Here is a 27,873-nt window from a genome sequence, read left to right as displayed (position 1 = left end):
TCGATTGGGTTCAGATCAGGAGACATACTTGGCCACTGAATCACTTTCACCCTGTTCTTCTTCAGAAATGCAACTGTGGTCTTAGATGTGTGCTTTGGATCATTGTCATGATTGAAAAGTGCATGACGACCAAGGGCACAAAGTGATGGTAGCATCTTATCTATCAATATAGAGCAGAACATCTGTGAATTCATGATGCCATCAATATAATGCAGCTCCCTGACACCAGCAGCACCCATGCAGCCCCACAGAAGGACACTGCCACCACCATGTTTCGCTGTAGGCACCATGCATTTTTCTTTGTACTCCACACCTTTGTGACTCCATTCAGTTTTGAAGCCATCAGTTCCAAAAACATCCCAGTAGTCTTCTTCTTTTACAGCATGGGCCCTGGCAAATTCTAGGTGGACTTTTTTGTACATGGGCTTTAGGAGAGGCTTCCTTCATGGACGATACCCATGCATGCCATTTCTCTGCAGTGTACACTATATTGTGTCACAGGAAACAATCACCCCTTCTACTTCTGTAGCTAACTGCAGTGAACTTGCATGATGATTTTCTTCAACCCTTCTCATCAGAAGACACTCTCGTCGAGGCGTTAACTTCCATGGAAGGCCTGGACGTCTCTGTGAGATGTTTGCAGTTCCATCTTTGTTAAATTTTTGTATCACTTTTGCTACAGTCTGAATGATAAGTAAAGCTTTTCTGATCATCTTGTAGCCTTCACCTTTCTTGTGTAAAGAAATTCTCAGGCCTTGTGACATTTCTCTTCCATGTGATGTCATTGCTGACAGCATGACATAGGAATCAACTGTCTGCTGGACACCTGTTTAATGAATAATTAGACTCACCTGTAGCTGAATTCTTGTTAGTTAGGATTTTGTTGTCTAAAATGTAGCTTTTCTCCTAAAACTTTCATTGGGGTGTATTCATTTTTGCAACATGTTCTTGAATGAATTTGTTAGGAAAAATACTTTTTTGAGTGTGCAAATTAACAACTTAAGAAAATATTGATTCTGAAGGAAAAGTAATGGTTTCCTTACAAATCTGTTGGGGTGTACTCATTTATGCTGATCATTGTATATAATTTTTGGAGGTTCTAAGTAATTTTCTAGCAAAAAAATAGGAGAGAAGTTTCAGAATTTGCCCAGTAGGCAAGTTGTTAAATAGAATGTGAAGTGGTTTGTATATACAGTATTTCTTTATTTATTATGGTCAGACAATTTTTTAAAATATATTTTTTATAAACATGAGATGTATCAATAGTACATATGAACCAGATAAGAATCATGTGTGCACAGCAAATGCTCTCAAAACTTTACCTCAATTCATTAGTGGTCCTTTTCTCCCACCATGGTCGTTCTACCTGTACAACTGGCAAGATTCAGCTGTTATTTTTACAGCCAGGCCCTGCTAAGTATCTTAGGAACTGCTGCCAAGGTTCCTGTTCAAAATATGTCTGCAAACAGCATTTTCAAGCTTAATTAAGGCTACGTTCACACTAGCGTTGTGCGCAGGCGGCAGAGAGACGTTTGGGAAGCGTTTTTACCACTTCCCAAACGCCTCGGACAATTCTGCACATTGCAGCACATGGTGCTGTTCTAACGTCAAAACGGACGCCTCTGATCGAGTCAGGAGGCATTGAAGCCTCCTATTCTAGTCTATTCCAGTCTCCCGCCGGCATTTGCGGTGCGGTTGCGACGCGGTTGCGGGGCGTTTGCGGAGCGGTAACACCATTCAAACTTCCTTCTAGGCATTTGTGGGATTTTTTAACACTCGGCAAATGCCTAGCAACTGCCACTAAAGCACGCATGCGGCGTTTGCGGAGTGTTTGCCGAGCGTTCAAAAAACGCCGGACCAACGCTTGCCAAACGCTATAGGGGCATTTGGCAAACGTTGATAAAACAGTCAAGTGTGAACGAGCCCTAATAAATATGTTGAAACAAGATTATTATTACCACATATTTATAAATTATTAATAAACAAAGAATCACGAGCGCCAACAAATTTTTATATTAATTTTTTTCTTTATATATATATATTTTTTTCATTTAATATTTTCTCATTTCTTTCTTTTTTAATGTGTGTTAATATGTATTTAATAATTTTTTTGTTTCTTATTAAAATCAAAGTTTTAAATGTTGATATTCATATTTGTAATAGGCATTGTCTTCATGGGATCATTATTGTAATACCGGTTAATTAATGAATGATATCCTGGAATTTGAATTGTCATTTTTTTGTGATGTGATATATATTGTAAAGGGACCCCGCATAAGTAATAGCTGACAGCTGAATCGTCCTGGGTAATGCTAACTGACCAATCCGGAATAGGGGGGAGGATCTCAAACTTACTATAAGAAGGGTTGAGGACCGGAATATTGTTGTCTGTGAAAACGCCCTGGAGGAGGGGCGAAACGCATTGATGCACTTCCAGCTTCGCCGTCCAATGTACCACGTCACTTCCAGTGAGTGGAGAGCATGCCGGTGTGCGGTGCTCTCAGGGGCCATCTTTGCTAGAGGGAGGAATCAACCATGTTTACACACGCTGTTATCTATCGCTGACTGTGAGATCTTTTACTCTGGCTATGTGGCAATTTGGCTCCAGATATAATAAATGCTGATTTCATTCTTTTCAGATGTGAGTGGTTTGGTATTTGAATTCATCCTGTTTTGAGTCTTACAATATTACACTATATATATATTTTTTCTCTGCACAAATTAACTTCCTATGGCGAGTGATCTTTGGTGGCCCTGGAGGTTGAAGACTGATTCAAATAACAGTTTGGAGTTCTGAGGCATTTTGTCTTACCTACAACTGGGGGATTTCTATCTATACCTGGAGATTGGAGGCTGATTCAAGGGGATCAAGGATCCCTGAGTCCAAATTTAAGGCGTTTTTTCACCAATATCTGGTGAGTGCGGTATGTGATTACAACGCAAACGGTTGTGAAAACGGGTGAGAATACTGGTCAAGGGTCTTGGAACAAGGACTTTATTCTATTCACCATATTTTCTATTCTATTTTTTTGGAGTGGGACTATTTCATTAATATAACATTTTTTTCTCTGTATTAATTGGAATTTTATGAGTTGCACATATAATATTATTTGCGCTGTTTTTAATGTTTTTTCCATATTTATAAATTATGCCTGCATGTAGGGTCAGTTGTAAAAACTTCACAAATAAAAGATTTTTAATAAAAACCTCTATATTAGTTAACCCTATTTAACCTTCAAAAAAAAATCTTGAATGCCGTACTCCAAATGTTTTCACTTTTCTGCTTATTGATATATCACATGCTTTCCACTTGAGCTTCTGCTCTAATGCACATCCTGTTTACCTCATTGTAAAAGAAACATGCCCCTGCTAAGATACTACTTCAACTAAAATTCACAATGTTGCATCGCAGTACCGTGTGTGTTACTGCAACGTGCAGTGATGCATGTTGGCGTGTTGCAATGCTTTTCATTCTGAATGGCACACCAACGCACCTTCCCAATGTACTTGCAATACAATGATCCACAACTCACACTAGCACACTACCAGGGGCAGACTGACCATTTGGTCACTTGGGCATTGCCTGAGGACCCGGGGTCAGTAGGGGCCCCATGAAAGGCTCCACACATTTCACACAGTTGCAGTATCTTTATGTCTGTCTGAATAATGTGTCCGCCTGAAACCAGAACACATTATTTAGACAGGAATCTACTCGGAGTGCAGCCTGGTGAGAGGGTGAGGGGAGCCCAAGATAGGAGCAGTTAAGGAGTCAGGAGAAACCTGTATCCTAGCAGCTGGGGACTATCAGTGATGGTGAGGAGAGCAGGTGAGGAGGCAGCAGCAGCAGAAGCCCCTGATCCAGGAAGCAGCTCACATCATGTCATGCATGTAGTGGAGGAGCGGGTCTCGGTCCCAGGCTGTACTGCCTCCCTACACACAGCTGGTGATGGAGCCGGTGAGAAATGAGTAGGTGAGAGGAGTCCCTAATATTAGGTGAATGGACACTGACTCCTTCACCACTAACTCTCTCTTCCCCCTCTCTCTCTCTCACCCTCTCTCTCTCTCACACTCTCTCCCTCTCAACCCCCCCTCTCTCTCTCTCTCACCCTCTCCCTCTCAACCTCCCTCTCGCTCTCTTACCCTCTCCTTCTCTCTCACCCACTCCCTCTCTCTTTCACCCTCTCCCCCCCCCTCTTCTCACCCTCCCTCTCCCCCCTCTCTCTCCCACCCTCTCCCTCTCTCTCACCCTCCCTCTCTCTTTCCTTCTCTCACCCTCCCTCTCTCTCTCCCTCCATTTCTCACCCCCCCTCTCACCCTCGCTCTCTCTTTCACCTCTCCTCTCTCTCCCCCCACCTTCTCTCCCCTTTCCTACATCTCTTTCCTACTTTTCCATCTCTCTCTCCCTCCCCTCTTCTGTCTGTATCCCATAACCTCCTCTTCCCCTCTTAGAATCTAACAGGAGTTTCTGTCATATTTCAGTAAAAAATGCGCTGTCAGTAGATTTTCCATGGTCTGTCAGGAAAAAAAAGGGTTGTGGGGGTTGGCATCCCTGTCAGGAAAGAGGCTGAGTGGGAGCTGAACAGCCGCACAAGGCAATTAACCTCTCAGTCATCGGGCATCTTTACTGTACAATGTAACCAGCAGCCCCAGAAAACCACATCCAGTTTTGTGCACACTGCACTTCTTTTTGTGCTGTCAGGGCCCAAATTATGATCTTGTACACAGGCCCACTGCTTTCATAAATTGCCCCTGGTTGCAAAATAAAAATGACTGCCATGCCGCAGCCATCTTTAAACCTGGAAGTGCCCAGCGGTTTCTACAGAAAGAAGCCAGGAACTTCCTTGCAGACTATGCTGCAGTAGATATGTAAATACCCCCTCTGCAGCTGAGCAGCAATATGTAGGTGGGGCATTGTGTGGGTGTGGAATGAGTGTGGGTGGGAACACAAGGGGCCCCATTATCTATTTCCCGGAGGCCCCATGAGTCGTCAGTCCGCCCCTGCACACTGCCATGTGTTGTGGTGCACTGTGTTTCAGAAACTTTGCATGCATATTTTTTGTGTGTTTTGGTGATTTAGGCAACCCACTCAAATTAATGGTTAATGTGCTAATGTTATGCCAGTAGGTGTTTTGCAGTTTGCACATAACGTCAAAAGAGAGAGCCCTCCTAAAAGAAAAGGGAGGCTTCTCTTTTTGAGCTTCTACATTCCCTTTACGTTATTTTAAAAATATAATTATACTGATTTGTGTGATTTTGCACAAAAAATATTCAGATTTGCCTGCAAATAGAAATTTTATCTGTCCAGAAAAATAATTGTTAATTTTCATAAAATAAACTGCAAAACTGAAAGCTTATAATAGGTGAAACTAAGCCCAAGAGGCATAAAATGAGATTTTCGCAGTAATTCAGTGTGAAGCATTCTTTTTTGCAGGAGCCTCCTGTAATAAAGACCAATCATTGCTGTGCTCTCTTCTAGTGCAGGGTGACTGGTCCTTTATCTGTCCCCCTCCTGTAGTTCTCTGCAGGAAATCTCTAGTGGGTGGACCTGCTCGGTTCCTCCCACAACTCTGCTCCCTGCACATGATATGTGCAGTACAATGATGATGTTACCACTACAATTGCTAACTTTACAGGATAAAATCAGGGTTTGCAAAGGCATTGTGTGCACACAAAGTGGACTTATATACTAATACTAAATTCCTTTTAAGAAAGTAGTGGAGATATCCACACATCCATATATAAGTGGCTGGGTGAGGATAAACAGTAACACAATATAAGTACATGGACCTCAGAACAAGAAGGATGAGGAGACCTTTCAACTCACACCTATAGATTCAGAGGTGTAATAACCACAATACGACCTGCCTGGTTATACCTGTGAACAGTCTGTCAGATGGAACAAGATCTACCTTCCCTTCTTCTTTCATAAATAGGTCCCACAAGGACCTCCAGACTTACAGTTTCCCACCTAGAGGAACTCTGTAGCTAGGTAACAGAGTGCCGTGTTTGCTGAATTTTTGGGGATATACAGAACAAACAACATGGATATTTCCTTCTGAGAAAGGAAACAATGTAGCAGTTATGATCAGAACACTGCCAGAGGCAGTGATCCATAAGACTTTGAGCCTGGGATGGAAATAGTGTGGACACTAATGACACCACCAATGCTTTTCAGCATAAAGAGACAGACGCTAGTAAGTTACAGGTGGAGTACAACATTTCTTTGAGATGTGGGTATTGCATGCTCAACCCAGATGCAACAAAAGTGAGAATAAAAAGCCTGACCCACATAAAAATGTTCCTGTGATTTGGGAGAGCTGTCTGTTCCAGAGAACCAGACAAAAAGGTGGAATACATCTTGTTAGAAAAATATTTCTAGGTTGAAGAAAAGGAAAAGGAATAATTTCCACCCTGTCCAGAAACTAGAGTAAATTGGACTTACAAGACCAAGGACAATTCTTGTACTTAGCACACATTTCAGATTCTGTAACTCAAGAGGAGAATCAGAAATTACTGAGGGACAGTATGGAAGGGGAGCATGTGAATGGAGTTCTCAATCAACCCCACAAATCCTAAAAGGGTACAATGGGGTAGCATCCACTAACTTCAAAGAGCAGAAAGGAGAAGGCAAGTGGCATAGTGGAAACTGTCAGAATCTAGGATGCTGAATTTACTCAGTAATCTATTAGGCATTTCACAATGGGAAAACTTGGAATAAAAGCAGTCCCTCATGAAAGAGAAAGGCCAGAGCAGAGTAAACATCACGAGGAGTGTAAATATCCTAAATGTTAAAAGACTCTTTTGAAAAAAAGTGGGAGAGAAGGAAAAGGGTAGTATACTTCAAAATAAACTTCGGGCAACATAGGAAGACTGAAGTCTTAGGGTGTGGGAAGCCTAAATAATCTATCATTATGTACAATGGATAGATAAAACTCAGAAGAGTATAAAAAAAGCAACTGAAGCTGGTGCCTGCTTGTAGGGTCTAACGTAGAAGCTTCAGCTTGACGTCTGAGCATCCAAACTGCGAGGAAGAATGCAAACAATAATAGAGGCAGTGTACCTTCAAACAGAAAATGCATGGTTTTGAAATCTGCGGTTTGAGGCCAACTCTGGCTGTTTACAAGATATTACAGGTGTAACGGGTGAAGATCTGGACTCTTTTACCCTATCTACATATTTATTGCGAGGAAGTAGGCAATAATCATAAATCTAAGTCACTGCCAACACAGGACATAAGAGTTGTTCAACTGTCTGTCAGTGAAATCCCTAAGGGTAGAGATGCCATCAACCTGTGTGGTGATAGGTCTGTTTTCGTGTGGAACTGGAGAGTCCATAGAAGAAAGGGGCGATTTATCAATACCAATTCTATATCAAATGGAAAAACTTCATCACATTGTCAGGAGGAAGTCATAATTATATGGGATGTTCCCCATCCTCAGATGAATGTTTAAAGTACTGAGTATATGAAGAAGCTAAACCTGTTGTACCTATAACTGGCAGAACACATTGATCCACTAGATGCATTGTAGAGTGTACTGCATCAATCAGATCGGAAAAAAACAGATTGCAAATTTAAGTTATATGAAACCTGCTCAAATACAGTCTCTATAGAGGCAGATTGTAAAAGCTCTGAATCTTAATCAGAGCTGGTGATAGGGCAACTCTGAGATAAAGACCCAGTAAGGTCAGGGGTAGCCATGGAAGGCTCAAGAGCATGATTAGAACAGACTGACACAAACTGACAAGTAGACATAAACAACCTGGAAGACACAGTACAAATATTAGGTTCAGGCAGTTACAGAAGCTGCTGATGAGGATGACTATGCAAAAACAGGGGTCCTTGGATCTAGGTAACAGGCATTGGACCTTTCTGGGGATAGTGATAAATCATCTAAAGCAGGGGTATTGAATTAAAATTCACAGGTCCAGTCAGTTAAATTTTCTTTTAGCAGAGGTCTAAATCTTATGCCAGAACTTGTGGCACATTTTCACATACTCCAAATCACATGGTACTGCAGCATATGTGGCTTGTTGTGTTGCAATTTTGAAACAAAGGGTCAGGGACTTCTTTCTCGTGGGTAGTGCAGCCCATGAAAATGAATGGGCTAACCTACCCATGACGTGTGCACGAAATGCACATGCACAGATATGAACCTGTTGTTACATTAGAGTACTCAGTTTCCCCTGCACATCACCATCCCTTCCTCTTTCACATCAAGATCCCCTCTTGATGAGTGTCCTGAGCTTTCCCTTTACATCACCCCCCTCCCATCCCTTTCACAGTAGTGTTCTCACACATCCTTTATATCAACTCCCCCAACGGTACTGTCCTCTGCTCGCTTCACTGCAGAGTACTCTGACTCTTTTTACATCATCTCCCCACATTACTTTCCTCAGGCCCTCCCACCCCACGTTACTGTCCTCTGCCTCCCCACATTACTATCCTCAGCCCCCACATTGCAGTTCTCAGCTCCCCTCACATTGCAGTTCTCAGCCCCCCTACTTTACAGTCATTACCCTCGACACTACTGTCCTCAGTCCCCCACATTACTATTCTCAGCCCCACATTACTGTCCTCATTGCCCCCCACATTACAGTTCACAACCCCCCACATTACAGGCTTCAGGTGCCCTCATATTGCTGTCCTCAGCCCCCCCCACATTACTGTCCTTAGCCCCTCCACTTTATTGCCCTCAGCCCCCCACATTGCAGTCTTTAGGCCCCCCATACACATTACTGTCCTAAGCCCTCCGCATTACAGTCATCAGCTTCCCTGCATCACAGTCCTTAGCCCCCCTAATTTAATGTCCTCAGCCACCCACATCATAGTCCTCACCTCTCACTTTAATGTCCTTAGTCCCTCACATTACAGCTCTCAGCCCCCCCACATTATGTCCTCAGCTCCTCCACATTACTGTTCTAAGCCCCCACACATTAGTCTTCAGCCCCACTATTTAGTCCTTAACCCCCCCCCCCCACTTTAAAATCCTCAGCCCTCCATTTAATGTACTCAGCCCTCCCCACATCTCAATCCTCAACCCCTTCCCCCCACATTACAGTTCTAAGCCCCCAATATTCAGTCCTTATCTCCTCCCCACATTCTGCCCTCAGCCCTCCCCCCCCCACATTCAGTCCTCATCCCCCTCACGTTCAGTTCTCCACTCCTCCCCACATTCAGTCCTCAGCTCTCCCCACATTCAGTACTTAGCTCACCCCCTCTACATTTGGTCCTTATTCCCCCTGCATTCAGTCCTCAGGCCCCCCACGTTACTGTTTTAAACCCCCCACATTCAGTTCTTAGCTCCCCCCACATTCAGTCCTCAGACCCCCACCCCCACATTCAGTCCTTAGCTCTACCCCCCCACATTTCAGTTTTAAGCCCTCCACATTCAGTCCTTAGCTCTCCCCCCCACATTAAGTCCTCAGTCCTCCCATATTCACTCCTCAGCCCCCTCACATTCAGTCCCCTGCTCCTCCACACACTCAGTCCTCAGTTCCCCCCACATTCAGTCCTCAGCCCCCCCCCCCTTACATTCAGTCCTCAGCTCCCCACATTCAGTCCTCAGTCCATCCATATTCAGTCTTCAGCTACCTCCACATTCAGTCCTCAGCTTCCCCCCACATTCAGTCCTCAGCCCCCCCATTCAGTCCTCAGTTCCCCCCAACATTCAGTCCTCAATCCCCCCACATTCAGTCCTCAGTCCCTCCACATTCAGTCCTCAGCTCCGTTTCACATAAGCAACATGGAGCACCTGAAAATGTGCAACAGGTGCTGACATGAGATTTGGACCTCTGCTGGTAAAAAAATTTTACTGTTCGGACTTCGGTGAACTTTAAATCAATACCCTTCAAAATAACATGCTCATATTCATCACGAAAATAATTGCACATATACATATTTATGATTGGACATATAGATATTTATCCAATGTGTTGGTATGACAGAGGGAAGTATGTGCAGAAGAGGTTTGTCAGATGGTATGACAGTGGGCATATTATGTCCTGGGGATAATTTAGAAGAGTATGTTCAAGAACAATATGTACAGCAGTGGAGTGCCTAAAGGTATAAAGGCAGCATCATGTACAGGAGAGGAATGTGAGGAGTATTAACTTTATAAGCAAAAGAGTGTGTAAGCTTTAATGAGGGCAATAAGTGCTGGAATAACATGTGGAATGCAAGGTAGTGAGTACTGTGTGCAAGAAAGAAATGTGGAGAGTATAACAGTAGATCTAGTGTTTGGTAGAGGTGGTGGTGAGAAGAGGCTATGGCAGCATTCGCAATATACAGAAAGGGCATGTAAGACATGGGGGGAAAGGAGTAAAAAGTGTGGGAGGAAAGGTTAGGATAGGATAATAGGATTTTTGCTATCACTGTAGAATTCTTTTATTGAAGTTCATTGAGGGACACAATTCAGAGACATTTGGGATGTCCACATGTAGTCCAACTGAGGGGTGGGCAACACAGCAAACAAAATGCTATAAGGCCCTCTAAAAAACAACAGTAAACTTGGGATGGCCTGCACCTAAAAGAGCCACTTGAAAGACTTTACACCCCAAGCTGGCATCAGCTGAGGCCAAATCAAATGTCTAGTGGAACTTAGAGAATGTGTGAACAGCAGAATAGGAGGAAGCCTTGCAAATCTTGGAAACAGCTGCCCAATGTTAAAAAGTCCAAGAGGAGCTCACAGATCTAGTAGAGTGTGACTTGACAGAAAATGGTAAAACCCAACCCCTAAGACTATAGGCTTGAAAAATAATCTTGAGAAGACAAATACTGGCTAGTAAAAATGGTTAAGCTTTTCTCAATGGAGAGAATAAAAAAACTGAGGCATTCTGGGAGTGGGAGAGGTTGTACCAGGCTGGTCACTATTTACTGTTTTTGCTTACCACTGTCCAAATTCTCCTGCAGCAGCAGTATAACCCAAATGTCCCTGAATCGTGTGTCCCTCAAAGATCAAAAAAGAAATATGCTTTTATTACCTTTTATTTTTATTGTGGTGACAAGGTCTTTTTTTTTTCAAATTTCAAAGGTCTGTTAGACCCCCAAGTCTTCAGTCCATCAGATACAAAATGGGGACAGAAAGTTCCCAATCTGCACCTGAGCCAGTTCAGAACACAGGCAGCCTGAAGGCAAGAACTTGAAAATGCTCTGTGCAGGCAATGTGATTGAGGTCTGTTGACTGTGAATGGGCATTGGTGTTCTATGATGTGAGTGTGCGATCTGCCAGTGTTGTGACTACATTACTACAAAGTCTCTGTACACCAGTAAGGGTAAAGAATTCAAAGAGGGATAGAGGGAACAGACCAGTATGGTATGGGTATGGTGACTGTAGGATATAAATGTACTTTACAGAATCCCCCACATGAAAAAAAAACAGAATCCCCCCTGAATACACTAAACAGCTGCCACAGCCACTGATCAACAAAGGTTTTTGCAGCATGTCCCTTCAACAAAAATCAACCAAATGATGAACTTCTGTTGTGCGAGATTCCCACACAGATATCAAAACTTTGCTTGGTGCCTGTTGAAAGCGGCACTTAGCTTTAATACTACAGTGGGGAAAACAATTATTTGATCCCCTGTAGATTTTGTAAGTTTGCCCTCTTACAAAGAAATGAAGGCTCTACAATTTTTATCAGAGGTGTATTTTAAATGATAGAGACAGAATATCAACCAAAAATAAAAAAAAAACATAATACAAATGTAATAATTGATTTGCAGTTCAGAGAGTAAAATAAGTATTTGATTACCAAGCAAAACATGACTTAGTACTTGGTGGAGAAACCCTTATTGGCAAGCACAGAGGTAGGACGTTTCTTTTTAGTTTATCAGGTGTGTACACATTTCAGGAGGGATGTTGGTCAACTCTGCTTTACAGATCTTCTCTAAATCCTTAAGGTTTCTTGGCTGTCACTTGGCAATCTGAAGTTTCAGCTCCGTCCATAAATTGTCTATAGGATTAAGGTCTGGAGACTGGCTAGGCCACTCCATGACTTTAATGTGCTTCTTCTTGAGCCACTCCTTTGTTGCCTTGGCAGTATGTTCTGGGTCATTGTTATGCTGGAAGACCCATAAATGACCCATCTTCAGTGTTCTGGCTGGTGGAAGAATGTTCTCATCCAAGATTTTGCAATACATGGCCCCATTCATTGGCCCCTCAATGCAGAAAAGTCAAGTCTGTACCTTTAGCAGGAAAACAGCCCCAAAGCATAATATTTCCTTCCTCTGTGCTTGACTGTAGGGATGGTGTTCTTAGGGTCGTAGTCAGGATTTTCCTTCCTCCAAACACGGCGAGTCGAGTTAATGCCAAAGAGCTCACATTTGGTCTCATCTGACCACAGCACTTTCTCCCGATCCTTCTCTGAGTCATTCAGATGTTCACTGGCACACTTCAGACAGGCCTGTACATGTGCCTTTTTGAGGAGGGGGACCTTGTGGGCACTGCAGCATTTCAATCCATGGTGGTGTATTTTGGAACCAATGGTTTGGTGACTGTGGTCCTAGCTGCTTTGAGATCATTCGCATGCTCCTCCTGTGTAGTTCTGGGCTGATCCCTCAATTTTCTCATAGTCATCTTTATGCCATGAAGCAAAATCTTGGATGGAGCTCCAGACTGAGGGCAATTGATGACTATTTTGTATTTCTTCCATTTGTGAATTGCTCTAACAGCTGTCTCCTTCTCACCAAGCTTCTTGCTAATGTCTTGTAGCTCATTCCAGCCTGGTGCAGGTCTACAATCTTGTCCCTGACAGCCTTTGACAGCTAGTTGGTCTTGCCCATGGTGGTGAGGTTTGAATGGAAGAAAGAAGTTCTGTGAACAGGTGTCTTTTATACACATAATGAGTCGTCATTAGGAGCACCTTCCTAAATTGACAGGACTGGTCTGTGTACCACATGAGCATATAGCCAGTCTGTGGGAGCCAGAATTATTTCTGGTTAGTAGGGGATCAAATACTTATTTTACTCACTGAACTGCAACTCAATTTATAACATTTGTATTGTGTTTTTTCTGCATTTATGGTTGATATTCTGTCTCTACCACTTAAAATACACCCATGGTAAAAATTATAGACCCTTAATTTTTTTGTAAGTGGGGCAAAAATCTGCAGGGAATCAAATAATTATTTTTATCACTGTATATAGGACAGGATATGATAGGATATGATATGTAAGAGTGCCATATAATTTCCATACACATTTCTTCATCTTTTTCTAGTGTATGCTGGAACATCCTAGTCTGATTCATGAATGGCTTTTGGTTATCTGACAATAAATGAAGTGTATTTAGAGAAGTATTAATGCTGTTAGCATTATTGTGCTCTTTGAAGTCCTGGCTGCTATTCATTACGTGCCATTCAGGAGGGACCTGTCAGATGATTGAACTAATAAACGGAGTGCTGCAATACAGCATTTAAAACCAGTTAATGGTGTAAATAACTTCAGGCAGCCCTGCGGATCTGATGGTTATGACTATCAAATAGAGGGAAAAGCTTTTTTTTTAAAGTATTTACTCTGAAGTACCAAGTAATGCATATTGCACTATTTTTGTCACACCATAATACAGTCTGCAGAGGTCCCAAACCATTGTCAACCTATCAGCTGCATTCAAATGTAAATCAGTATAAATCTTTGGTTAAAGTGGAAATTAAATTAAGTTTAAAAAAAAATCACTGTACAATGACTCATAGATAGTGCACCAAACTGATTCATGGAAACCCTTGTAAACAGTCTGAACACTGATGCTATGCCACTACAAATACAAACATCTAATAAGAGGTCTGTTTTTTTTTTTTCTTACAATAGCTGTTGTGTGGAACAATGGAGGAGGTTGCTGAATGTTTCAGCATCACTTCAGTTCCATTTGAAATTTTAATGAAAGTTTTATGAAATTATACTAGTTTAAATTACCTCTAAATTGCTGTCTGCAGAGAGGTTTTTGGGAGCCACATTCAAGTGTATATATATCCAAGGAGATAAAAAATTGCTACACAAGCTAGTTGTAATTTAATGTTATTAAAAACACCTTTCCATTTCAAATGGTAAACGCTGTAGTATTCTAAAACTGTTAAAAAAATACAATGCAATACTCACCTGGAGGCGTACTCAGAAATATCCTCAGAAATGTAATCCTTATTGTGTTATTGAATCAATTTAAAAGCTTTTTTTGAAAAAAGTTAATGCACATATTTTTACAGGTAAAAAAATGTGCTTGTATTATATATTTCACAGGAGCCTGCAGAGCATTGCATCTGCAATCCGTGAATCATGGGTGCAATGTCAGGCTCTTGCAGACTCTTTCTACAGCTCTATGCTCATACCTCTGCATGGGCTGTCAGTAGAGATGAGCGAAGTATTCAAAAATTCGATTCGACTGATTCGGCGAATTCGTGGAAAAATTTCGATTCGAGTCGAATATATTCGCTGTGAATTTAACTTAAAAAAGGGTGTTTCTAGGCTTCAGAGAGACTTAATATTAGTGCAGAACACTGTACCTTTAATTTAAATGCCCTTGGAGTCTGCTGGGGAAGAGAAATAATACTGTCAGTCAGTATGACATGCAGATGAATGCCGTCGATCTTAAAATCACCGCACACTTCACTCATTTGGGCAATCACGGGGCCAAAACCAGAGTGTGGAGCCACAGTGTGGCGGTGGAGGCAGCAGCAATGGGAGGCCATACAGCACCCTATGACAAAAATGGAAACCACCAGCAGTGAGAGGAGACCTGAAAGTGGCACATGGCAGAGTGTGGCGATAGAGACAGCAGCAATGGGAGGCCGTACAGGGACCCATGACACACTCTGGACCTGGCAGCAGCATGAGGAGGCGGTACAGGGGCCCATGACAGATTACAAGCCTGGCAGCAGCATGAGGAGTCGGTACGGGGGCCCATGGCAGATTACGGGCCTGGCAGCAGCAATGGGAGGCCGTACAGGGACCCATGACACACTCTGGACCTGGCAGCAGCATGGGGAGGCGGTACAGGGGCCCATGACAGATTACGGGCCTGGCAGCAGCATGAGGAGTCGGTACGGGGGCCCATGACACACTCTGGACCTGGCAGCAGCATGAGGAGGCGGTACAGGGGCGCATGACAGATTACGAGCCTGGCAGCAGCAACTTGGACAGGAGGACGTTCAGCTTCTGCACCATCGGGTGCGTGCTCGCAAACTGTTGTCTCTTGGAAACGGATTCCAAGAAAGACTGCTGACGGAATCCGTGAAGAGGAGTAGCAGGAGAAGGAGCATCTGAACGAGCGGAATATGCCAACAAGCGACAACAGGGGCCCATGACAGATTACGGGCCTGGCAGCAGCATGAGGAGTCGGTACGGGGGCCCATGGCAGATTAGGGGCCTGGCAGCAGCTATGGGAGGCCCGTAATCTGCCAGCACCCTATGTCAAAAAATTCAACACACCAGCAGTGTGAGGAGACCTGAAAGTGGCACATGGCAGAGTGTGGCGATGGAGACAGCAGCAATGGGAGGCCGTACAGGGACCCATGACAGACTCTGGACCTGGCAGCAGCATGAGGAGGCGGTATATAGGGGCCTATGGCAGATTAGGGGCCTGGCAGCAACTATGGGAGGCCCGTAATCTGCCAGCACCCTATGTCAAAAAATTGAACACACCAGCAGTGTGTGAGGAGACCTGAAAGTGGCACATGGCAGAGTGTGGCGATGGAGACAGCAGCAATGGGAGGCCGTACAGGGACCCATGAGAGACTCTGGACTTGGCAGCAGCATGAGGAGGCGGTATAGGGGCCCATGGCAGATTAGGGGCCTGGCAGCAGCTATGGGAGGCCCGTAATCTGCCAGCACCCTATGTCAAAAAATTCAACACACCAGCAGTGTGAGGAGACCTGAAAGTGGCACATGGCAGAGTGTGGCGATGGAGACAGCAGCAATGGGAGGCCGTACAGGGACCCATGACAGACTCTGGACCTGGCAGCAGCATGAGGAGGCGGTATATAGGGGCCTATGGCAGATTAGGGGCCTGGCAGCAGCTATGGGAGGCCCGTAATCTGCCAGCACCCTATGTCAAAAAATTGAACACACCAGCAGTGTGTGAGGAGACCTGAAAGTGGCACATGGCAGAGTGTGGCGATGGAGACAGCAGCAATGGGAGGCCGTACAGGGACCCATGAGAGACTCTGGACTTGGCAGCAGCATGAGGAGGTGGTATAGGGGCCCATGGCAGATTAGGGGCCTGGCAGCAGCTATGGGAGGCCCGTAATCTGCCAGCACCCTATGTCAAAAAATTCAACACACCAGCAGTGTGAGGAGACCTGAAAGTGGCACATGGCATGAGACACTGTGGACCTGGCAGCAGCATGAGGAGGCGGTATATAGGGGCCTATGGCAGATTAGGGGCCTGGCAGCAGCTATGGGAGGCCCGTAATCTGCCAGCACCCTATGTCAAAAAACTGAACACACCAGCAGTGTGTGAGGAGACCTGAAAGTGGCACATGGCAGAGTGTGGCGATGGAGACAGCAGCAATGGGAGGCCGTACAGGGACCCATGACAGACTCTGGACCTGGCAGCAGCATGAGGAGGCGGTATATAGGGGCCTATGGCAGATTAGGGGCCTGGCAGCAGCTATGGGAGGCCCGTAATCTGCCAGCACCCTATGTCAAAAAACTGAACACACCAGCAGTGTGTGAGGAGACCTGAAAGTGGCACATGGCAGAGTGTGGCGATGGAGACAGCAGCAATGGGAGGCCGTACAGGGACCCATGACAGACTCTGGACTTGGCAGCAGCATGAGGAGGCGGTATATAGGGGCCTATGGCAGATTAGGGGCCTGGCAGCAGCTATGGGAGGCCCGTAATCTGCCAGCACCCTATGTCAAAAAACTGAACACACCAGCAGTGTGTGAGGAGACCTGAAAGTGGCACATGGCAGAGTGTGGCGATGGAGACAGCAGCAATGGGAGGCCGTACAGGGACCCATGAGAGACTCTGGACTTGGCAGCAGCATGAGGAGGCGGTATATAGGGGCCCATGGCAGATTAGGGGCCTGGCAGCAGCTATGGGAGGCCCGTAATCTGCCAGCACCCTATGTCAAAAAATTCAACACACCAGCAGTGTGTGAGGAGACCTGAAAGTGGCACATGGCAGAGTGTGGCGATGGAGACAACCCACCGACTGTTTTGCTCGCTGCCAAGCTGCCACCCTCTTCTCCTGATGATGCGGAAGCAATAGCCTGATGACGACGAGGCTGCCAAGTGCGATCAGCCTCATCATCATCAATTAGGGTCTCCGCCTCACTACTAGCCCCCTCGGCTGCGTGTGGGTCAGGAGACAGACCTGTCTCTACACCGGCTACCGAGCCACTCTCCTCGCCACTACTTCTTCGCCTGGCTGCTGAAGAGGCGGATGTCTCCCCCCGTTCCTGACCGCCCTCTGTTAGCTCTTCCTCACTGTACTGGATGACACCGGGAGCACTAGCCTCTGGCTGCAAATAGTGCTGCCTCGACCCCTTCCTCTGCTGCCACGTCTGCTCGCTCCTAAAACATTGCCTCCTCTGACACTCCTCTGCATGTTGTCTGACATACTCTTTAATTAAACGATTCTGTGTCCCTGAGTAACAATTCTGTGTCCCTGAGTAACGTTTCTGTGGCCCTAAGTAACAGTTCTGTGGCCCTAAGTAACAGTTCTGTGGCCCTCAGTAACAATTCTGTGTCTGTCCCTGAGTAACAATTCTGTGTCCCTCAGTAACAATTCTGTGGCCCTCAGTAACAATTCTGTGTCCCTCAGTAACAATTCTGTGTCCCTCAGTAACAATTCTGTGTCCCTGAGTAACAATTCTGTGGCCCTCAGTAACAATTCTGTGTCCCTCAGTAACAATTCTGTGTCCCTGAGTAACAATTCTGTGTCTGTCCCTGAGTAAGAATTCTGTGTCTGTCCCTGAGTAACGTTTCTGTGGCCCTAAGTAAAGGTTCTGTGGCCCTCAGTAACAATTCTGTGTCCTGAGTAACAATTCTGTGTCTGTCCCTGAGTAACAATTCTGTGGCCCTAAGTAACGGTTCTGTGGCCCTCAGTAACAATTCTGTGTCCCTCAGTAACAATTCTGTGTCCCTGAGTAACAATTCTGTGTCTGTCCCTGAGTAAGAATTCTGTGTCTGTCCCTGAGTAACGTTTCTGTGGCCCTAAGTAAAGGTTCTGTGGCCCTCAGTAACAATTCTGTGTCCTGAGTAACAATTCTGTGTCTGTCCCTGAGTAACAATTCTGTGGCCCTAAGTAACGGTTCTGTGGCCCTCAGTAACAATTCTGTGTCCCTGAGTAACAATTCTGTGTCCCTCAGTAACAATTCTGTGTCCCTCAGTAACAATTCTGTGTCTGTCCCTGAGTAACAATTCTGTGTCCCTGAGTAACGTTTCTGTGGCCCTAAGTAACAATTCTGTGGATCTCAGTAACAATTCTGTGTCTGTCCCTGAGTAACAATTCTGTGTCTGTCCCTGAGTAACAATTCTGTGTCCCTGAGTAACGTTTCTGTGGCCCTAAGTAACAATTCTGTGGCCCTCAGTAACAATTCTGTGTCTGTCCCTGAGTAACAATTCTGTGTCTGTCCCTGAGTAACAATTCTGTGTCCCTGAGTAACGTTTCTGTGGCCCTAAGTAACAATTCTGTGGCCCTCAGTAACAATTCTGTGTCTGTCCCTGAGTAACAATTCTGTGTCCCTGAGTAACGTTTCTGTGGCCCTAAGTAACAATTCTGTGGCCCTCAGTAACAATTCTGTGTCTGTCCCTGAGTAACAATTCTGTGGCCCTAAGTAACGGTTCTGTGGCCCTCAGTAACAATTCTGTGTCCCTCAGTAACAATTCTGTGGCCCTCAGTAACAATTCTGTGTCTGTCCCTGAGTAACAATTCTGTGGCCCTAAGTAACGGTTCTGTGGCCCTCAGTAACAATTCTGTGTCCCTGAGTAACAATTCTGTGGCCCTAAGTAATGGTTCTGTGGCCCTCAGTAACAATTCTGTGTCCCTGAGTAACAATTATGTGGCCCTAAGTAACAGTTCTGTGTCCCTCAGTAACAATTCTGTGTCCCTCAGTAACAATTCTGTGTCTGTCCCTGAGTAACAATTCTGTGGCCCTAACTAACGTTTCTGTGGCCCTAAGTAACAGTTCTGTGGCCCTCAGTAACAATTCTGTGTCCCTGAATAACGTTTATGTGGACCTAAGTAACGGTTCTGTGGCCCTCAGTAACAATTCTGTGTCCCTGATTAATGTTTCTGTGGCCCTAAGTAACGGTTCTGTGGCCCTCAGTAACAATTCTGTGTCCCTCAGTAACAATTCTGTGTCTGTCCCTGAGTAACAATTCTGTGGCCCTAAGTAACGGTTCTGTGGCCCTCAGTAACAATTCTGTGTCCCTGAGTAACGTTTCTGTGGCCCTAAGTAACGGTTCTGTGGCCCTCAGTAACAATTCTGTGTCCCTGAGTAACAATTCTGTTTCTGTCCCTGAGTAACAATTCTGTGGCCCTAAGTAACGGTTCTGTGGCCCTCAGTAACAATTCTGTGTCCCTGAGTAACGTATCTGTGGCCCTAAGTAACAATTCTGTGGCCCTCAGTAACAATTCTGTGTCTGTCCCTGAGTAACAATTCTGTGTCCCTAACTAACGTTTCTGTGGCCCTAAGTAACAGTTCTGTGGCCCTCAGTAACAATTCTGTGTCCCTGAGTAACGTTTCTGTGGCCCTAAGTAACAATTCTGTGTCCCTGAGTAACAATTCTGTGGCCCTAAGTAACGGTTCTGTGGCCCTCAGTAACAATTCTGTGTCCCTGAGTAACAATTCTGTGGCCCTAAGTAACGGTTCTGTGGCCCTCAGTAACAATTCTGTGGCCCTCAGTAACAATTCTGTGTCTGTCCCTGAGTAACAATTCTGTGGCCCTAAGTAACGGTTCTGTGGCCCTCAGTAACAATTCTGTGTCCCTGAGTAACAATTCTGTGGCCCTAAGTAACGGTTCTGTGGCCCTCAGTAACAATTCTGTGGCCCTCAGTAACAATTCTGTGTCTGTCCGAGTAACAATTCTGTGGCCCTAACTAACGTTTCTGTGGCCCTAAGTAACAGTTCTGTGGCCCTCAGTAACAATTCTGTGTCCCTGAGTAACGTTTCTGTGGCCCTAAGTAACAATTCTGTGGCCCTCAGTAACAATTCTGTGTCTGTCCCTGAGTAACAATTCTGTGGCCCTAACTAACGTTTCTGTGGCCCTAAGTAACAGTTCTGTGGCCCTCAGTAACAATTCTGTGTCTGTCCCTGAGTAACAATTCTGTGGCCCTAACTAACGTTTCTGTGGCCCTAAGTAACAATTCTCTGGCACTCAGTAACAATTCTGTCTGTCCCTGAGTAACAATTCTGTGGCCCTAACTAACGTTTCTGTGGCCCTAAGTAACAGTTCTGTGGCCCTCAGTAACAATTCTGTGTCTGTCCCTGAGTAACAATTCTGTGGCCCTAACTAACGTTTCTGTGGCCTTAAGTAACAATTCTCTGGCACTCAGTAACAATTCTGTCTGTCCCTGAGTAACAATTCTGTGGCCCTAATAACGTTTCTGTGGCCCTAAGTAACAGTTCTGTGGCCCTCAGTAACAATTCTGTGTCTGTCCCTGAGTAACAATTCTGTGGCCCTAACTAACGTTTCTGTGGCCCTAAGTAACAATTCTCTGGCACTCAGTAACAATTCTGTCTGTCCCTGAGTAACAATTCTGTGGCCCTAACTAGCGTTTCTTTGGCCCTAAGTAACGATTCTGTGGCCCTCATTAACAATTCTGTGTCCCTGAGTAATGCTTCTCTGTCCCTAAGTAACGTTTCTCTGTCCCCAAGTAACGTTTCTGTGGCCCTAACTCTGTCCCTAATACAGAGCGGTCTGCCTCTCTTGAATGACTGGAGGCAAATGAAGAATTCTAAAATGGCCGCTATTTATAGCTCGACCATTACACAGTGCTGGCTGCCTGGCTGCTGATTGGCTAATGCGATCACATGTCATTAAGGAATGCATTATGGGTCAGCGCGCCTTGTCTGCGCGCCTTCCCAGACATCCCCGCTCCGTCGCCGCACATGTCCGCCACCATTTTAGGAAAAATTTCGATTCGCGCGTCCGAAGTAGGCTATTTTTCGGATTCGACTCGAATTCCACTTCGCCTACTTCGATTCGCTCATCTCTAGCTGTCAGTTTCAGAGTTGTAGGAAGTGTGAATGGACTATGTATGCACTGATATCAAAACTGTAAGTCCACCTTCCACAGCAGAAGACGGGACTTGTAGTTTAATCATTTACCAATCCCTGTAAATGCATTACGTGGCTGTGTGGGTGGATTTTAAATGTGACAGTGACTGCAGGGGAAAGGATCCCGTTTGCAGTCTCAGGGAAGGGGGAACTAGGGGGAGAGGGGGTCTACCTGAACATGTTACATATTACACCCTAAATATGGGTGAACCTATCCTTTAAATCACATATATTATATATGGCAGCATTCCAGACAGTAAAATCAGGCATTTCACATGCGTATTTGATTGTTTTCAGGCATTTTTGAGGATACAAAATGATTGGTCATGTGACCTTTCTGTAACTTGTACTGTGCACACTTCCCCTACAGGAATTTCAGGGAAGTTGCCTGAATGAGTGAGAGCAAGCTGGTTTGTTTGTGTGAATGAAAGGGGAAGGTTTAATACAACTTACAATTGTACGTAAACCCTGAATCTTTGCAATCAAGCCTTACTGTATACAGTTTTTTGAAGGAAATAATTTTCTGTTACATAGTTTCTTACCTGGAATTCCTGCCCATACCTTCCAACTTTCTGAGATGAGGAAGATGGATACCTTTTACTCTAAATTATGTAGGCAATGGACACATTCCTGCAATGAACCAGTTATGTGGACCATGAAGAATTGATATGCCAAAAAAGGACTGATTTAACCCGCAAGTGTTTTCTCTCACCACCAGTTTTTCTTTACACTGGCTCTTCAATTTCAAGGAATTCAATAATTTATTGGCTGGATGTGGGGCTTATGGCAGTTTAACACTTCTAAATAATGTATTTATTTATAGAGGTCTCTATGTCAGACCAAAAAAGAGGGACAACTATGAAGGAAAGCGGGACCAATGGATTTGCTTCCAAAAGAGGGGCAATCCCTCCAAGTCAGTTGGGAACTATGCCTGCCAATAATAGCACTTCCTGTTACAGGCTGACACCACTTCACATTTAGCAACAGTGTAGTTATTCTGCTCTGCACACTCCTTTTGATGGCTGCTGGGCTTCCCATCTGATAGACCAGATAAGCAGCCCAGTGGCTGTTTGACAACACTACTGCTAATTGACAGGCAACAGCTTAGAGCTGTCAGCCTGAAACAGGAAGTGCTGTTACTGGTAGGATCTCCAGATAAGTAACCTTGCAACAATGACATAAAATGCCTGCTTAAGAAAACTATATACAGTATGGCATGGGTGGGCAACTGTGGCCCTCCAGATGTTGTAGAACTACAAGTCCCATGAGGCATTGCAAAACTGACAGATACAAGCATGACTCCCAAAGGCAGAGGCATGATGGGACTTGTAGTTCACCAACAGCTGGAGGGCCACAGTTGCCCACCCCTGCAGTATGGAATAATCCAATACATACCGAAAATAGATTTATTGTTTATATACACTTTAAAATAGAAAAAAAAAATAAAATCATCATCTAGAAGGCTTCAGCTCAAAAAGAAGATATTGCTTGTTTTATATTTTCCTACCCAGCAAGCATTTTGTTAACCTTCCTATGTTTATTCTTTAAAGCCCTCTTCCTCCATCAGAAAAAACACCATTGCAGTGCAGAGAGGTCCCACTACAAGGGTGTTTATGGTGGAATTGAGCTTTAAAATAAATAATTGTAATGATAAATAATGTCAAAATGCATCTCTTTAAGTTTCTCAAGGAATGGGGTTATATACTACTGATTCGTTTTTTTTTCCCTTTCTAACGCATAATTCTTAAAATCATCCATTCTATATGATTATTTTTATGCTTATTATAAAAACAAAGTAGGCATGGCTTCAAAGACATTTTAATATAGGTGAATATTTACATGCAGCCCATTCGCCAGAGACATCTATTGCCTCCTATGTTTACACCTTTGTTTTATTGCAGTAAGATTGTGCTGCAATATGACAATGCTAAATATGGGTAAAGGTCATTTTAAACATGTGAAATAAGTCAAAATGGGTGGAGGTTTACAGACACATGGCATTGTCATATGAATGAAGAACAGTTGGAATGCTGTTTGCTAGAAGCTTGGTAGAGGTGACTTTTGATGGTATCTGATGTGGAAAGACAGAAAAGGACTATTTTAAACCCCATCATTTAAACTTTCATAAATGCCATGTAGCCATACATGGAAGACAGGCAGAGACAGCAATTAAATGGGACAAACAGCATAAGGAAGATGATCAGCAGCTGCATTTCCATGGTTAGTTTAAAATGATTGTCCAAAATTATGTTTGTTTTCTGAAATGTATAAACTCATTTGAAAGAAATTTTCCTTAGTGAGATGTAGGCAGATTCAAAAGGAAAAAAAACATGCTAAACACATGCTGAACACAAGAAGGATTTGCTGCTCTATAAAATCTACAGCATTAATCAATATAAGGGAAAGGACTTACCTTTCACATACTCGGACTGTCCATGCTGCAATGATCCAGGATGAGATGCTGAAAACCAGGAGAACTGTACCCGGACAGATGGTCATAAGAGTCTTCATTACAAAGCGTGTGTTGAAATTGATCTTGTTGAGGGCGCCTATGCTCCTTGAAGATGCATCAGTGAAGAGCTTGCTGTGGAGGAGCATCACACGTCCAATTAGATACAGCCTTAAGAACATAGGGATGGATAAGATGATGTCTATGTCGGCATTGGCTACAGAGGTGGTATAGAAGAAGGCCAGACGAGCTGTCCAGGTAAAAGAGTACTGTCCAGGGATAGGATGAATGGCACACACAGTCAACTCTAAAGTGATGAAAAATATGCGTTCATAGGTCATGGCTATTCTCCAGTCATCCGCTCCATTGTCCACCATAAAAAGCTACAACAAAAGTAAAGATAGGCAATATAAAATCAGGAGAAAATTAGTGGAAGATATAAAAACATGCTAAGATAAATTCAGAATGCTCACAAGTGAGATGTGGTTGAAACCAACACTTTATTGCCTAGACACACAATAAGGCAGAGGTAGGAGAATTGTTTAATATGCCATAAAAATATTACATTAAAGTTGATTCAGGGTTACAAAATAATAATTACGTTTATGGTAGGTAAAAAACATGCAATTGTTAAGGATAGAGGAAAATCAAGAACCAACCAATGAATAATAATAACTGCTTAGTCAAATCTTCCAGAACACTGGAGTGTGAAAAAGTGAAAGTTCAGTTTTGTTAGAAAAAATACAAATGACTAAAAGTATTCAGAATTATTACAATGCAGCATAATAATGAGAAGGGATGATGTAAGGCTTCTCCGCCATCCAAAGGTCTGCACGCCTCTGCCTGCAATGTATCAGCTGTAGTGAAAGTAACAGCCAGTTGGGTACCACATGCATGAGGAAATTCATGACCCTGCAGCACAGAGTTTAGTGAAAGCAGTGACTTAATAACATAAGTTGGCAGCAAAAGACCTGCACTTCTCCTTGTTCCTCACTTTTGGCATCTGCACCCCCTTTCCAACATTCTGCTGCTACATCCATTGCAAAATCTTCGGCCTCTAGTGATAGGGAGGGAAAGGGTTTCAGAGGCTTAGTATATGCCACATCAAGCGGGAAAGAGGGTCACAGGGCTACCTGAAGAGGATCAAGTGAAGGCTTGAACCTCTACAGAATTCTCCTACACTCACCCCACCAATTTGAGCAGTTTTTTTCTAGGGTAGGTATCTCTAATGCAGCTGCTAGAGGTGAATAAAAAAATGTCCTAAAGTCACCCCCATGCCCAATGCCCTAATGACAGAAGCTATCTTTGCAGCTGCTCCTATTCCAGCTGATAAAATTAACCCCCATTCAAATGTATGGCCTGTATTATGCCACAGTGGCAGGTACCCAGCCCCCATTACTTTGCCGAGAAGGCCATCGCTGTCCCCCACCAGCAGGGGCAACATAATGTGTCTGTGTTGCTGAATCGCTCTGTCAGCAGCAGGGTACAGCATGACCACAGACACATTGTCCAGAAAATATAAGCAGTGATGCTACTTATTTTTCATGGCACACTGGGTCAATCTTCTGGCAGTTGAGATGGATGCAAGACAAGGCACACCACTGGACGTGTCTGATAGTGACAGTGCAGTAACTTTTGTTCTGACCTTGTCCTGTGACTCCCTGAAACCTCTTAGGCTAAATCTGCTAAGTTGTGTTGCAGTTTGTATGCTTGGGGGATAGGGGCTTGCAGGACAAGGCTGACTTCAGCCAGGCAAGGTCATGTGTAACAGCACTAATCTACTGTTTGCCCTTGGTCTGTAAAAATCACACATACACCTTGCCTAGCACGTTTCCTAAACCTGGCGGTGCAGCAGTTCATCATGAATTGCCCTGGTTTTCAGAAGGTTATTTTTCGGGCATACAATCAACACCAACATCAACTATTGTCTCTCAGATGATACGCTGTAAGGTTTATTTCAAGATAAAACTTGCCTCATCCCTCCCTCTTATTTTGCAGCCTAACCAAGCTGCTTACATACTGTCTAGTCACTGTACAATACTTGTGTCTGTGGTCTCTTAGATAATAGACTGAGGGCCAGCAACTCTTCAATCGTGATCCACCTGTGGATCGTCGGTAAGTGACTGGTAGATTGTGTCCCTTCCTTGCCAAACCCTAGAACCTGGACAGAGGGAAGGGAGTGGCACTTACTAGAACCGTTCCCTGTATTTTCTTCCTGGAGCAGCTGAAATATGGCTTCTCCTCTCCCTCTCACCGACGGCAGGAGGAAAATACACTTGTGCTCACAAGTTTACACACCCTGGCAGAAGTTGTGAAATGTTGGCTTTAATATTGAAAATATGGCTAATCATGCCAAAAAAATATTTTATTTAAGGATAGTGATCGTATGATGCCATTTATTATCACATAGTTGTTTGGCTGCTTTTTAAATCATAATGATAACAGAAATCCCCCAAATGGCCCTGATCAAAAGTTTACATACCCTGGGATGTTTGGCCTTGGTACAGACACACAAGGTGACACACATGGGTTAAAATGGCAATAAAGATTAATTTTCCACACCTGTGACTATTTAAATTTCAATTAGTGTCTATGTATAAATAGTCAATGAGTTTGTTAGCTCTCACATGGATGCACTGCACAGGCTAGATACCGAGCCATGGGTAGCAGAAAAGAACTGTCAAAATACCTGCGTATCAAGGTAATGGAGCTTTATAAAGATGGAAAAGGATATAAAAAGATATCCAAAGCCTTGAACATGCCAGTCAGTAGTGTTCGATCACTCATTAAGAAGCAGAAAGTTTGGGGATCTCTTGATACCAAGCCAAGGTCATGTAGATTGCAGCCACAACTGCCAGAAGAATTGTTTTGGATACAAAGAAAAACCAACAGGTAACCTCAGGAGAAATACAGGCTGCTCTGGAAAAAGACAGTGTGGTTGGTTCAAAGAGCACGATATGACAATGCTTGAACAAAAATGACTGGCCTATTCAGTGCTTTGGATATCTCTTTATATCTTTTTCCATCTTTATAAAGTTCCATTACCTTGTTACTTATGTCTTTTCACAGTTCTTTTCTGATCCACATGGCTCAGTATATGTAAAAGCCATAGATGTGGGAAATTAACCTTTAATTGCAATTTTAACCTGTTTATGTCTTCTTGTGTGTTTGTCCCAAGGTCAAACATTCTGGGGTATGTAAACTTTTGATCAGAATCAGAGCTATTTGGGTGATTTCTGGTGTCATTATATTTTAAAAAGGAGCCAAACAACGACGTGATAATAAATGGCTTCATACGATCACTATCCTTAAATAAAAGACAGTTTTTTGGCATGATCAGTCATATTTTTAATATCAATGACAAAATGTCATGGTTTCTGCAGGGTATGCAAACTGTTGAGCACAACTGTATAAGGGATCAGTTCCAATAAATGCCACCCCCACCGCCTTTCCTGTCCAGAATCCACTTCCTTCTGCTGCCCGCGCCTCCTGTGTGCTCCTCTGGTCCATCCCCCTGCAGCACTGCCAGCTTCCCCTCCTCTCCTCTCCCCTGGATACTGCGAGGAATCATTTCAGGATGGAGATCAGGGAAGGGGCTTGTAAATATGTAATTTACTGGCCCCTTCTTTTTCTAAATGAGAACAGTGATTGATCGGTACCAATCAATTACAGTGTTCATTCATAACTGAAGCTTAGTAAACTGTTTAACCTCACATATTTAACTAAAGCCCCCCAACAGGGCTGCTAAAAATTGTAAAAAATAATACAAAATCAAAACTATAAAAAAAAAATAAAAAAAATACCCTACTGACAAAGTCACTGTCCTAACTAACTAACTAACTAACATTAACCTCTGTCCTTCTGACACCATCCATTACCCTCCTGGCATCATCCACTGACCTACTGACACGGTCCACTGCCCTACTGACTCTGTCCACATACCGGACACTGTCCTACTGGCTCTTCCCACTGCTCTACTGACCGGCACTGTTCACTTTTAAGATAAGCTTCTGTTTTTACAGTGACATTATAATTTCCTAGGTTTTCCTTACAATTTAGTTGGGCCTCGCTAGTTAAAGTCTTAAAAAAGGGTGTCGAACCCCAATGACCTGTTGTTGAGGTAGATCTCCACCTCTCAAAGATCGCCTACCCCTGTAATAGACTCAAATTACAATATAAAACATGCCTCTTCTCTGCCTCTTAAAT

At 43.9% G+C, this 27,873-nt stretch overlaps 1 protein-coding gene across 3 annotated transcripts in view; it reads right to left on the bottom strand.

Annotated features, from left to right (window-relative positions):
• The window catches only part of KCNN1 (potassium calcium-activated channel subfamily N member 1), a 189,025-nt gene that overhangs the window by 114,000 nt on the left and 47,152 nt on the right, over positions 1-27,873 (bottom strand). For all 3 annotated transcript variants that reach the window (XM_089667455.1, XM_089667447.1, XM_089667440.1), the window contains exon 4: positions 23,632-24,050. In XM_089667455.1, the coding sequence (XP_089523581.1) occupies positions 23,632-24,050 (419 nt within the window). The remainder of the gene's footprint in view (positions 1-23,631; positions 24,051-27,873) is intronic.

The sequence above is a fragment of the Staurois parvus genome, unplaced genomic scaffold (assembly GCF_062004578.1).
Source record: "Staurois parvus isolate SC_StPar_1 unplaced genomic scaffold, SC_StPar_1.0 ptg000053l, whole genome shotgun sequence".
Lineage (NCBI taxonomy): Eukaryota > Metazoa > Chordata > Amphibia > Anura > Ranidae > Staurois > Staurois parvus.
The sequence above is the reverse complement of the archived record's forward strand: the minus strand, read 5'-3'. Positions and strand labels throughout refer to the sequence as shown.